This window comes from Epinephelus moara, chromosome 24, assembly GCF_006386435.1.
Source record: "Epinephelus moara isolate mb chromosome 24, YSFRI_EMoa_1.0, whole genome shotgun sequence".
Lineage (NCBI taxonomy): Eukaryota > Metazoa > Chordata > Actinopteri > Perciformes > Serranidae > Epinephelus > Epinephelus moara.
This window is the reverse complement of record NC_065529.1, coordinates 21,474,171-21,486,649: the sequence shown is the minus strand read 5'-3', so window position 1 is coordinate 21,486,649 and position 12,479 is coordinate 21,474,171. Positions and strand designations below refer to the sequence as shown.

Here is a 12,479-nt window from a genome sequence, read left to right as displayed (position 1 = left end):
TGCTCTGTGCACCCCATAGGGCTCAGGCCTCAGCTACAGCAGAGACATTTCTCTACGCAACATTCGTTGTAATGAAAAGTTCTGCCAAGATCAAGGTCTTTAAACACACCATGTGGTGAGCGATTTCCATTTGCAGAAAAATTCCCCCCCAAAAACTCGCACAGCATTTACCTGCTCTAAAATATCTGGGCCAGAGAGGATAGGAAACTTGCTTGCGCTTTATTGGCCTTCATTTTGATTTGTTCCCAATTTAATTTCCTCACTGTTTGAAACATCCGCGCTCGTTATTTGCAGTCCATGGTCATAGCTCTGCACAGGTCTGCCCATCTTTGTAAAATATTGATTGATTCACGCCCAGTTGCCTCACTGCGGGGATCACTTATGGATCTATTAATCGACAGGAGCAGGGTGTAACTGTGCAGTTGAACCCACAGAGTGCAGGTGCGGAATGCGACAGTTACCCTATGACTTTTCCTCCCCCAGTTCCTCCACAGTTACACTGTGATAGATTGGAAGGGATAGCTTAATTCCTCAGAGATTTTAAACTGTTGACTGAAGGAACAGATTGGGAGCAGGCTGTTTGTGCCTTCTGCCACCCCACCGCCTCTTAGTGGCTTTAGTGGCCTTGGCAGCAGTGGCCTGTGTTGGAGCGAAAGGAAATCTCCCCGGGAGTTTACTCAGAGGTGCATGTTTGTCAGCCCGTACAACACAGCTGCGACCATACAAATGCATGCACATAACATGAATGTGTGGATAAGGTATACACACACTTTAGAAAGAGAGTGGGGTCATGATTCTCAGTGAAAGCACTTTTTTCTTCTATAGCCAAAACAAATCATTGCTATTTACACTATCGAATGTCTTGTCAGTAAAGGTTTTTTTTTACAAAGAAACAAAGCAAACATTTAGACTTTTTGTCTCTCTCTAGTGTTAACCAGTTGCTCTGTTGTCACGCAGTGCATGAATGTATCATAAAAACAGTGCTGTTAGCTGAGATGCTAGTGGAGGAGAGTTTTGTTTTTAACCTCTGTTGGCAAAGGCATGACCCTCTGCTTTACTCTGCCTAGAACAGGCAGTCTCTATATACAGGCTCTACATTCAGTGAATGTAGAGTCTGTAGGCAAACCCCGGAGATCTTGCCTCCAGAAGAAGAGCAGAAGAGCCCTGGTTTCCGGTTGTAGGCTGTTTGTAGTCTGCGTGATATTCACCAATCACGTTTGAGCCAGCTGCAGTTGTTGCAAGGTTAAACGGTCCATGCAGTGAACCAACGAGGCGGAACATAATTGGCGTCACTGCAAACTCTGAATCCATCGCAATGGTTCAGCATATTTACTTATATATAAACGGAAGTCGGAAACGGAAATTCGCCTCCTCCGCCCAAATCAAACCGGAATGCCAAAAAATCGGGGGTCTGCCCCCAGAGGGTGTATCACCGTCTGCCACAAGTCAGACGCCGAATACAGCCGATGGGTTCCGAGAATGAGAACAGGCTAACCCTGTCATTCCCACCCTGACCCTAACCAATCTCACTTGTCTCACTTAATCCGAACCAACTCAACCAACCAAAGCAACAAGTACTAACCAGTCAGAGGGAGTGAAGGGCGGGTCATGTGGCTAGCTAACATTAGCTGGGATGCTAGTTGGAAGAAGGTTGTGAGGAGTGGGACAGCAATGAGGTGTAGCAGCTGCCAGATATGCTTAAATATGTTGGCGTGAATTATGCTAGTTAGCCAGCTCGATAGCTAACAGTACTCTCCACATTGTGTTTACATTTGGACAAATGGTGTCTAAGCTGTAATGGCGGGGAAACCTCTGAATATCTCTGATTGAGCTAACATTCATTTACAGTAACGTTAGTGCGCGTTAGAAAAGCCATAGCCTACACCAGGCATGTCCAAAGTCTGGCCCGGGGGCTAATTGTGACCCGCAGACCAATTTTAATCGGCCCTCAGCTTGACTTTCAAAATATACTATATATGGCCCTTTACACAATATTGTTCAATCAAGCAAGATCACTTCACATTTTTACCCTTCACCTCACAATGATAGGACTATCATACAGTTTGTAGACAGGTATCAAGTAGTAACAGTTCATTAAAAGATAAAAAGGTTGCATTTGTCTCACTTTTTTTAAAAAAAAACCCATTTGATGCGAGAATCAAGGTATTTTCACGTTCATCTGGCCCTTATTCAAAAAAGTTTGGACACTTCTGGCCTACACTCTTTGCGGCAACCCAGCCCGACTTCTCAGATAAATTTGTGGCAAATTTAATAGGTTGAGTGTTCATTGAGCAATAGATTCGCTAAGGACGCATTCACACTGGTGCTATTTGGTCCGCTTTAAACAAACCATGGTCCGCTTCCACAGATAGTTCGGTTCATTTTGAAGTGGTGTGACCGCTCACTCAAACTCTAGTGCCGATCAAACGAGCGAACCCTGGTCCACTTGAAAACTGGGGGTCTCGGTTCACTTGCAAGTGAACCCTGGTGCAATGCAAATGGACTATCCAGTGAACCAAAGAGAGGAAGTGACGTAGAGCACGGTGCATTTTGGTCTTTGGTGATTTTGTGGTGACCAAGCTGGCTGAAGGGGAAGAATTTCCGTTTCCGGTCCTGGCCAGTTGATGAGCCGGGTTTTCTTCTTCCTCATGCTTTTTTTCTTCCTGGTCAGTGGTCGTTTCAGGCAATACAGACTCCAAACGAGCAGCTGTCCAGGCGGTTTAGTCCGCTTTTAAAAGTGTATTGTGAAAGGGAACCGAACCAAATGAAGGTGTGAAATTTTTCGGCTTTCCCTGCCCAGTCGAACCGAGTCCCCCAAACCATCCTGGTGTGAATGCGCCCTAAGAGTCTGTCAGCCTTGAAGTGCATTTGTGTGTGCTGCAGTAGAGACATAATATTATATGTATCATATACATATCATTCTGAATACGCAACTCTCCAAAGGAAATATAGCAAAATCGCTCTCCGTAAGTAATGAGATTGTGTACATGCCTGAATCAAATTAAGATCTTTCAATGATCAATCATGCAGCCCTGTCACACTTAACTCAAAAGAAGCTAATGTGTACACTAAGATAACCCCCCCTCACATCTCTACTGATACATTAACCATGAGCTGTCATTTGTTGTTTCATAGAACAGCACCTTTTATGGTGACTTGCACACACTTGCTTTTCTCTCTTGTGCATAGGACTGGAGTGTGAACTAGCCATACTCAATAATATATAGCTTATTGGAGCATGTATTAGTACCTGTGTTGGGTGGGAAGAGCTCTTCAACATATGGAGGAGTAGAAATGGAGCTCCATGTCACTTTGTAAAAGAAACAGTGGAGTTCATTCAAATAGTAACGTCCAGTCTGTGGGAACGTCACTGAGAACGCTCTAAAAAGCTCAGAGAACATAAAACTGAGCTATTTCAGACATCAGAGTGGAATTTCACCCTGATCATTTCTAATTATGGCAGCAGTGATTGAGGGTGCTCTGAATTGTTTTGGCAGCCTGTCTGGCTTCTGACAGTTTATTTAAGCTCTATACCTATGCTCTTTACCCAAAATAGATCCTTTTTATCTTTTGATGGATCACTTGTTTGTTCTTTTCCCAAAGCCTCCAGACAGATTGTTTGTGCAAAGTGCTATCTTAGTGACAAAGCTTGGAACAGTTGGGAGGATGAATATTTGCGTGTTGACATAAGCAGTCGGGTGGTTTGATTCCCCGAGAACAATGGGTGCATCCATTATGGCCATACCTTTGTCTGCAGCCCTTTTTATGATAAAGCTTGAGCATGAAATTGTGACTACATAGGGTGATATTGAGGGACTCTACTATATGGCTGACGGCATGCTGGTGCTGAGCTCTTCCTGTGCTGGTGCAGGGCACAGGAAGTCCCCTTGGGCTGGCTGTTTGTTTTAATGCAGAGATATTAATGGTGCTCTGTTGATTTTACAGTTCCAGACTTCCAAGAGCAGGACATTTTCCTGTGGAGGAAGGACACAGGGTTCGGCTTCAGGATCCTCGGAGGCAATGAGCCAGGAGAGCCGGTGAGTCTCTCTCGCACTCTTTTGTCTTTCACAGCCTATTGTCTCTAGTTTGCTTATCAATTTCAATATTTATGTGAAATGTATAAAGTAGAACTGACAGGATTCAGTAACCTGATTGATGAAATGGCCGCTTTCTTCGCAGCGTCTATAGGGTCTGTTTTTCTATTTCTCCGTCTCCTGTGCTGAGCTTCTTATCAGCTTCATATCAGTGATTTTTACAGCACAGTTTCTCTTTGATCTGGCCAACGCAAAAAGAAAACCACCCATCTCGCAAACACACCACTTTTTTCTTCCCTTTCTTAAAGAGGCAAAATTGTTTGTTCTTGTTCACTGGCCTGCAGTGCGTTTTTTGAAGGAAAAAGAAATAATGATTTACCTTAGAGCTGGGGCGACTACTGTAGCAGGCTGGGAGAAAGATTAAAGGTTTAAATTGGAGCAGACCTGTGTATCATGCCAACTCTATGCCTGCTGTAACAGCCAGGACATCTTTTTATTGTTTGATATATATATATGAATACAGCAGAGTATCTGTCTTTATGTGTTTATCATCTACATGTGTTCACACAGTCTCACAAGTCTCCATCTGCTTTGTTTTTCAGATCTACATCGGACACATAGTGAAGTATGGTGCGGCAGACGAGGACGGACGCCTGCGATCCGGCGATGAACTGATATGCGTGGACGGCACAGCAGTGGTGGGCAAGTCTCACCAACTGGTGGTGCAACTGATGCAGCAGGCTGCCAAGCAGGGCCACGTCAACCTCACTGTGCGACGCAAAACCAACTACGCCGGTAAGAAGGGAGAGGGATGGAGATGAGGGAGCAGCTTAGGCTGTCAAACCCCTTTGCCACCAAAGTAGCTCTGGTATCTAGCGAACCAAAAAACTAGTTGCAATAGTAGAAAAGGGGTATCAGAGACCTGCTGACAGGTTCAGAAAAGTCGATGTTCAACAAATCCCTCTATACATAGATGGATAAATATAAATTGATTTAATAAAACATTTTCTCGAGGTTGCCGTTAACATATTTGAGCATGTCAGAAATTGTTTCATATTTTATCAGCAGTGTATTTAATGATTCAGTGAATCCATTTTCCAACCAGTATCATATTTCCTCATTTGTATCTGACTCTGTTATATGATTACAGTTATATGTTGCAGTTTTCAGTTGCCGAGAAGCACTTTACATTGCCAAGGGCCCCATTTATATTTAGCGCTATTCCATCAGGGGCCCGGGGACGTGCTTGCTATGTGCTATGGGCTTGCCTTCCTCTATAATAGTCTGGGTGTGTAACGGTTGGAAGAGCTCAGTCGCTACTGTGAGCAAACGCCCCCGCCCATTTCACCGTTCTGCTCAGCTCCACCCTGCTCCTCAGCAGGCGATAAAGAAAGGGCCATAAATATGATGGAGAGGGTGGTCAACCTTCGGCCCGATGACAGCGGCCAGACATTAGTGCATTGCTGCTCCCCGTCTGCCTCAGAGCATCGACAATATGAGGCGCCTTCCGTGAGCAGCTGCACAGGAAATGAAATGTGGAATGAAATGTCCAGATACAACAGGCAGGCCGCGTCCTTAGTCCATCTTTTGTTCAAAACAGATCAGAGGAGCGATTGTTGGAGAGGCTCTTCTGCCCAAGCTGTCTTGCCAGCTTGTCTTTTTATCATATCAGCGTAAACTCGCTGTGTTCAGAGAGAAAAGTGCTCGTGTTTATTTACAATCTTTTTTATTCTTTTTAGATTGTGCAGATGATGTAACATTTTGCTGTGTTGTCATATCTTGCCTTATTATGCAGCGATCTCTTACTCTGCTTTTTCTGTTCTATTATCTCCTGAAGTTGCTGTGTAACACTGTCTGGCCTGATACTTATCTGTTTCCCTTCATTCTCTTGCTGATCTTCTCTCGTGTCATCTCCTGAATCTGTTCTGTCTCACCTCCCTGTCCACAATTTGTTCCTCTTTATTCCGTCCATAAATCTTTCTCCTCTCTTGTGATTCACACCGTTTCCTCTCCCACCTTCACTGTATATCTGCGTCTTTCTCACCTTGTCCTCCTCCTGCCACCTCTAGTTAAAGCAGAGGGAGATGTGCCTCCATCGCCGGCATCCTCCCACCACAGCAGCACCCAGGCGCCCAGCCTGACGGAGGAGATAGGGAAGCGCACCCCGCAGGGCAGCCAGAACTCCCTCAACACTGTCAGCTCCGGCAGCGGCTCCACCTCAGGCATCGGCAGCGGGGGAGGGGGCGGAGGGGCAGGAGGCAGCGGTAACGCTGTGGTCGCTACAGCAGTCCCCACCACCGCCTCTCAGCCCCCCAATGTCATCTCCAACGCCTCCTCCACCTTGCAGCCCTACGACGTGGAGATCCGCCGCGGCGAGAACGAAGGATTCGGTTTCGTCATCGTCTCTTCGGTGTCACGGCCCGAAGCTGGCACCACCTTCGGTAAGACATGCCACCCTTTTCTGTTATAAGTGTTTTAAATTACAAAATACCCTCAGGCACACAGTTGTTGATTGCACATGCAAATATTGCCAAAATCAGTTCCACTCAGCAAAACATGAAACACACTCTGGCTTCTCCTCATCACTGGGGCCTTTTATCTTCCTATCTCCTTTATGGGCTGCTTTTGTATCATCCATAAAACCACCGAACACTAAATAGCCTGACAACCAGCACCGATTCTGGCTATTTACAGTCCCACCGGATCAATACCAACACTCTTCAAAGAAGTGGTTCTTCTTTCTCATTTTCGTCTGAGCCTGTCAGACCAAGACACTGAAACCCTTTCTTCGCCCGCAGCTGCTGCTACACTCGCACAAGGCTTTCATAATTGATCACAAGTGAAGTGGGTCTTACATAAGGCATTTGTATTATTCAGCTGAACTTAAATGGCTTCTGCTGAGCAGGTTGGCACTAAAAGCCTAATGACAACATAATGAGAATGAGCTCTGCGAGCAGGATAAATAGGGGAAGTGATCGGTGTGAATAATATTTATTTATTTTACAACGCAGCATCAGAGACTTAATATCCCCTTGTCTACATTTTTAGGTTATTTTGCATCACTTAGCTCATAGCGGCATAATTGTATCATTGAAACTCAGATGTGACAGTGTTTACTGTTTGATCTTGCACATCCCCATATAAAGCCGTTCAAATTGACTCCACTTTGCTTTTTTTTTTTCAAACTAGTAGTGTCTTCTCTATGCGGTGCACTCTTTGCCCTACTGCCATGGCTCTCTGCCTACACCACTATGGCATTCCACTCTTCTCTGTGCTCTTATCTCTGTCAGTGTGGGTGGACTCAAAAGGCCTGAAAAATACTCAACTTTCCAGGTTGGCTTACAAAGTGGCAATGCGCCTTTTTCACAGGCCAGAGTCGAACGCATGGGCCTGAAGATAAGCTTTATTTGATTTGACCTGACACATAAACTCTAATGGAAACCCATTGGTTACATGAAACCAAGTCCACACATACTGTTAGTATTTGGAAAAGCACTTTATATCGCTCAGAAATGCTACAGCACCTTAGTCATTCTTTTCTTCTCTCTGTCATCTACTGTTCCACTCAATATTTTACAGCTAGATTCAGTTAGAAAGACAGGAGGAGGTCAGGGTTAGACAAGTTTGTAGTGGAATAAAAAGAGAGGAAGGCTGTTGAAGGGGAGAAATTGGAAGAGTTTGAAAGGAAGGAGTGATTGCACGCTCTTTTTCTCTGCAGTGACTGATGTCAGACTGCAGACAGAGGGGGAGAGGGAGGGCGGGAGGGAGGAGGAGAAACAGAGAGACCTCAGGGTAGTTGGTGAGATGTCAGCTCTGATGTATGTTTGTCGTCCCCAACTTTCTGCAGGTGCAGGTGTTTGGGTTGCAGACGACACAACACAGTTTTTTTCATTATTAGCTTTCTGCTGCTGAGAGACTCTCATGCAAATATAATAATGATACCCATTTTAGGCAGAGAGGGGGGAGGAGGATGAACACATTGGAAATTAGTTTTTTCAATGATTTCTTAAAGAAATACAGGAAAGGTCTCAGAACGACGGTATAACAGAGTCTCTTATTTCTTCGCAGAGCACATTTGCCCTTCTTTGCCAACGCTTGCATTACATTCTGCCATTTTTCTGATCAGCTTCTCTCAGTGACTGCGGCTCGGCTGGCTGTTGGCTGTCGGTGAATTAACCCTTAACCTTCTGATCCTCTTTTTCTACTCCTTTTCCCCCTTTCCCATTTCCTTTCCCTCCTCTCTCTCTCTCTCCAAACACACACATACACACACACACAAAATCACACATTCCAACATGTCAATGGTGACCATAGCTGGCAATGCATGTGTGGCCATGCCCCACAAAATAGGGCGCATCATCGAGGGGAGCCCGGCAGACCGCTGCGGGAAGCTGAAAGTCGGCGACCGCATCCTGGCCGTGAACTCGTGCTCCATCACCAACAAGTCCCACTCTGACATCGTCAACCTCATCAAGGAGGCCGGGAACACCGTCACACTACGCATCATCCCTGGAGACGGTGAGTAGATAATGACAGTCAAGGACTCCACTTTACAGAGTGGTTTAATATCATTTGAGATTTTATTTGTTTAATAGCCTCGATTTACTTGATGAACTGTTGCCAGAGTGGGCACCCAGCAACCTCAGGGTCCTTAAAGGTGCCTTCAAGGTCCTTGCAACAGCGTGGGATATTGCCAGCCAGCACATTCTGACAGTATCCCACTCAGTCGGTGGCTCTCAGCCAAAAATTCATATCTCACCAAAATATTAAGAGCTTGTTCATGAAGGTTGTCCAAGTAGGACTGCCAAATTTTGCAACCACACAATCATCAACTATTGTTAGTATTATTTCGTAGTCTGAGTGTATCTGAGGAGCAGGACAAGTCATCACTTTCCTGAGTGGTTATTATGTATGCACTGTAGTGTTATATAAAGCTTGCAGTTTCTTCACTTGCTTTCAAAGTGACTGGAACACCCCCGCAGTGTTGACAGAACTGCTTCTTTGGGGTATTTGGGAACTTTCCTAGTTTTTGCATTTCTGCCTTTGGCATGCCCGCACTTTTAACTGATAGATAGGTGTGTGCGTGTGTGTGTGAGAGAGAGAGAGAGAGCGAGGGAGAGAGATGCAAACCTTCCTCTGTATATGTGGGTGTGTCTTTTTTGTCAAAGTGGTTTTAAGGAAAAGTTTGTGCACACTGTATGTTGTGCAGTGCAGCTGAGAGCTCTCGCTACATTGTGCTGACAGATCACCCTGGCATGCTTCACAAATGCTGTTTAATTAAGTGTATGTGTGTGTGCGAGGAAGGCGATACTCGCTGTCAACCTGCGCACTGCTAGAAATTGGAGCTATTTGTCCGCCGCTCGTTGCTTTTTCCGGCTCACTTCTTATGGATGAAGAGGTGTTTTTTTTTTTTTTCCACCGCGAAGCGCTTGATGAGAACAGTGAGCCAAAATTGCTCTGCCAAGAAGACACAGAGAGTAAGAGAGAAGGCGTCGGAGAGAAATAACTGGATATGCTTTATCGGAAAGTTCTGGTTTGTGTTTATGTGCATGTGTCAAACAAACAGATGCCGTCTGACACGGAGACAGAGAGAGTGACAGGAAAAGATTGTGGCTTGTGTTTCTAAGTTGTGTCTCTGAGTGACTGTTCTCTCAGCCTCTGTTTACACATGACTGAGCATGCCTATTTTTGTGTGGATCAATCTTGTCTAAACTTTCTGACATGAATACATCACAAGAGGTTCTTCCAAGGTGAAGTCAGGTTCAGCTCCTTTCCATTGAGCTCACCTCTCCCCCGTGTGGGAACACAGACGGAGTTTTGTAGCGACTGATGCTCAACACTTCTGCAGTGCCAAGGAAAACAGGAACTCTTCCTGCTGCTGCACAGTAATGCATGCACAGACAGCTAATGCCTTTATCAAAGCTTATGTCTCTGCAGCATAGACTTGAGGCGCGCAGACCAAGCTCACCTCATTGCTTCCTATTGTGTATGAGAAGGGAGACAGACGTGCCTGAGGTGATATGATGTGCCCTTTTTTATTGCAAAAGCTGGGGTATATTGTGTAGTACAGCCCTCCCACCTCTCTTATCTGTTCTCCCTTTCTCTCCCCGTCCACTCCTCTTTCTCTTTCCCTCTCCTGAATTTCTCATTTTGATTGTACCTGCTCTCCCTCCCAGCCCGGTCTGGGAGGGCATATTGCCAGGGCCAGAGACAAATTACAGAAACAGCTCAGTGCTTTTTCTTTGCTCTGTGAATGTTTTTAAGCGAGTGGGGAGAAAAGAGGCGGTGGGTCGCGAGCGGAACAGAAAGACAGAGAGAAACGGAGCTTATTCGATTTAATTTCCAGACAGAAAACAGTTGGAGGAGAGATAAATGGAGAGAGGCACCAGAATGGAAGGAGTGGGTTATGCAAATGAGCAGATGGAGGGGCGAATCGGGGTTTACGGGGACAAATTTGAGGCTGTGAAAGTGAAAAATGAGCAACCGAAAATATGTGAGATTGCAACACAGTTCGCGGTTGATGCCAGAAATTCTTATGGGTGGTTTTTTTTTCAGCATGGACGTCATGCCGAGCGCCAAGCTGAAACGATCATCACACACTCGCATACATCCAGAACCAGAAGGTTCTCGCTCCACCCACACTGCAGCTTGACTGGTTGACTTTGTGCCTCGTGGGCAACGGGCAATCGAAGAGTTAAGCCAACAGGCTCTAAGGGGACTGGTGGAGGTGGAGGAGATGAATAGATGAGAGGGGAACTGACCGTGAGAGGAATAGTGAGTGGGGGACTTAGAAGAGAGTGGAGAGTTGTAATCGAATCAAGGATACCTGTAAATAGCTGAGAAAGATAAGGTTGTTAAGGAGAAGAGAGGTTTCTTTATGCGGCAAGAGGAATATAACGTTCTGTTTTTGTTGTTGCAGCCCAGCATGATTCATTGATAACACAAAATGAGTGAATCAGTGTTGAAATAAAAGACAGAATAACCAGGAGCTTTTACGTCCCCAGTGGCTGCGAGTGTGCATGTTTCCTGTCTGACAATTCACAGGCAGACAGAAGACGCTTCAGTCTACAGTGAGATGAACACCTTTTGGAAAAGAAACACAGTTTCACCACAACTGAAATGATTGATTTCACAAATGTGAACTGCTGTATTATTCTGGTGCCCCCGATCTTGGCTTAGTGATGGAGGAGGCCTGGAGGCTGGTGATGGTCCCTGTGGGTCAGCTAATGTTTGTAGCTGACAGCTGCTAAATCTGCACCACTGTTCACATTGAAAAATGAGAAGTGTTCCATGTGTGAAATATGAATTTAATCCCATTACAAAGAGTCTTCCAGGACTCCAGAGACACTTCTATTGGAGTATTTTTATAGAAATTATAATGTATTAGATTAGAGGCTGTATGAAAAAAAAGCAAATGTCAATAAAATGTGCTCAGTGTAGCGAGGAGGGTTTTTGTATTTGCATGAGGAAGAGAGGTTCTCAGGCTGTGTGAAAAATCAAAGCCTTACACTGGTTAACATGAAAAGCAATTACTTTTCTCTCCCTTCGCAGAGTCGTCAAATGCGTCTTTGTTGACCAATGCGGAGAAGATCGCCACTATAACCACCACTCATACACCTCAGCAACAGGCTGCACCTGAGGCCAGGTAAGGGGCACATTGGGAAATAAAGTCCTTTAAAATGGCTGTAAATGTTGGTTTTTAGACCAAGTGTCAAAAATATTTAGATTAAAGTCATACTTATCTTTCTGAAACATGTTCCATGAGTGATTTTATTATATTTAGCTCTGATTGGGTTTACACCTAGTTTTTAAATGGGTCTTGGGTGATCGGATCACAAGTGTCAAAGAAATTGCGTTGCTGCTTTTGATACAATTCAAGTTTGATTCTCAGACTAGGTACATACTGTCACTATTGCTGTCGTTGCCCTGGGTTTCAGCAGGCGAAGTGTTGCTTTTTTGAAGCATCCAGTTTCTGCTGTTCTGACTCTTCGGCCCAAATTGAAATCAGACAGCATATTCCATGTGTACTCCGCCCACAGGAATCCATTTTGCCTATTGTTGTTGCTTCTTCTTCTTCAGTGTTGTCGCTTTTCTGTTACGGCTTCTTCTTGTTCTTTCACACTTTAAAACAAGGCCATTGAGGCACAGATGAGTATACAGTCAGGTCCATAATTATTTGGACAATGATACAGTTGTCGTCATTTTGGCTCTGTACACCACCACAATGGGTTTTAAATGAAACAATGAATACCTGTTTAAAGTGCAGACTCTCAGCTTTCATTTAAGGCTTTTTTCAAAAATGTAGTATGAACCGTGTAGGAATGTCAACCATTTCTTCACACAGTCCCCCAACTTTAAGGGCTCATAAGTATTTGGACAAACTAACATAATCATCAATTAAACAGTCAGTTTTAATACTTGGTTGCAAATCCTTTACAGTCAATG

General features: G+C 44.8%; 1 protein-coding gene across 8 annotated transcripts in view; it reads left to right on the top strand.

Annotated features, from left to right (window-relative positions):
* magi1b (membrane associated guanylate kinase, WW and PDZ domain containing 1b) overlaps window positions 1-12,479 on the top strand; it is a 167,811-nt gene that overhangs the window by 143,946 nt on the left and 11,386 nt on the right. For 7 of the 8 annotated variants that reach the window (XM_050037298.1, XM_050037297.1, XM_050037295.1 and 4 more), the window contains 5 exons: window positions 3,946-4,037; window positions 4,637-4,829; window positions 6,104-6,475; window positions 8,349-8,552; window positions 11,586-11,679. In XM_050037298.1, the coding sequence (XP_049893255.1) occupies window positions 3,946-4,037; window positions 4,637-4,829; window positions 6,104-6,475; window positions 8,349-8,552; window positions 11,586-11,679 (955 nt within the window). The remainder of the gene's footprint in view (window positions 1-3,945; window positions 4,038-4,636; window positions 4,830-6,103; window positions 6,476-8,348; window positions 8,553-11,585; window positions 11,680-12,479) is intronic. The other variant, XM_050037299.1, reaches the window with a different exon arrangement.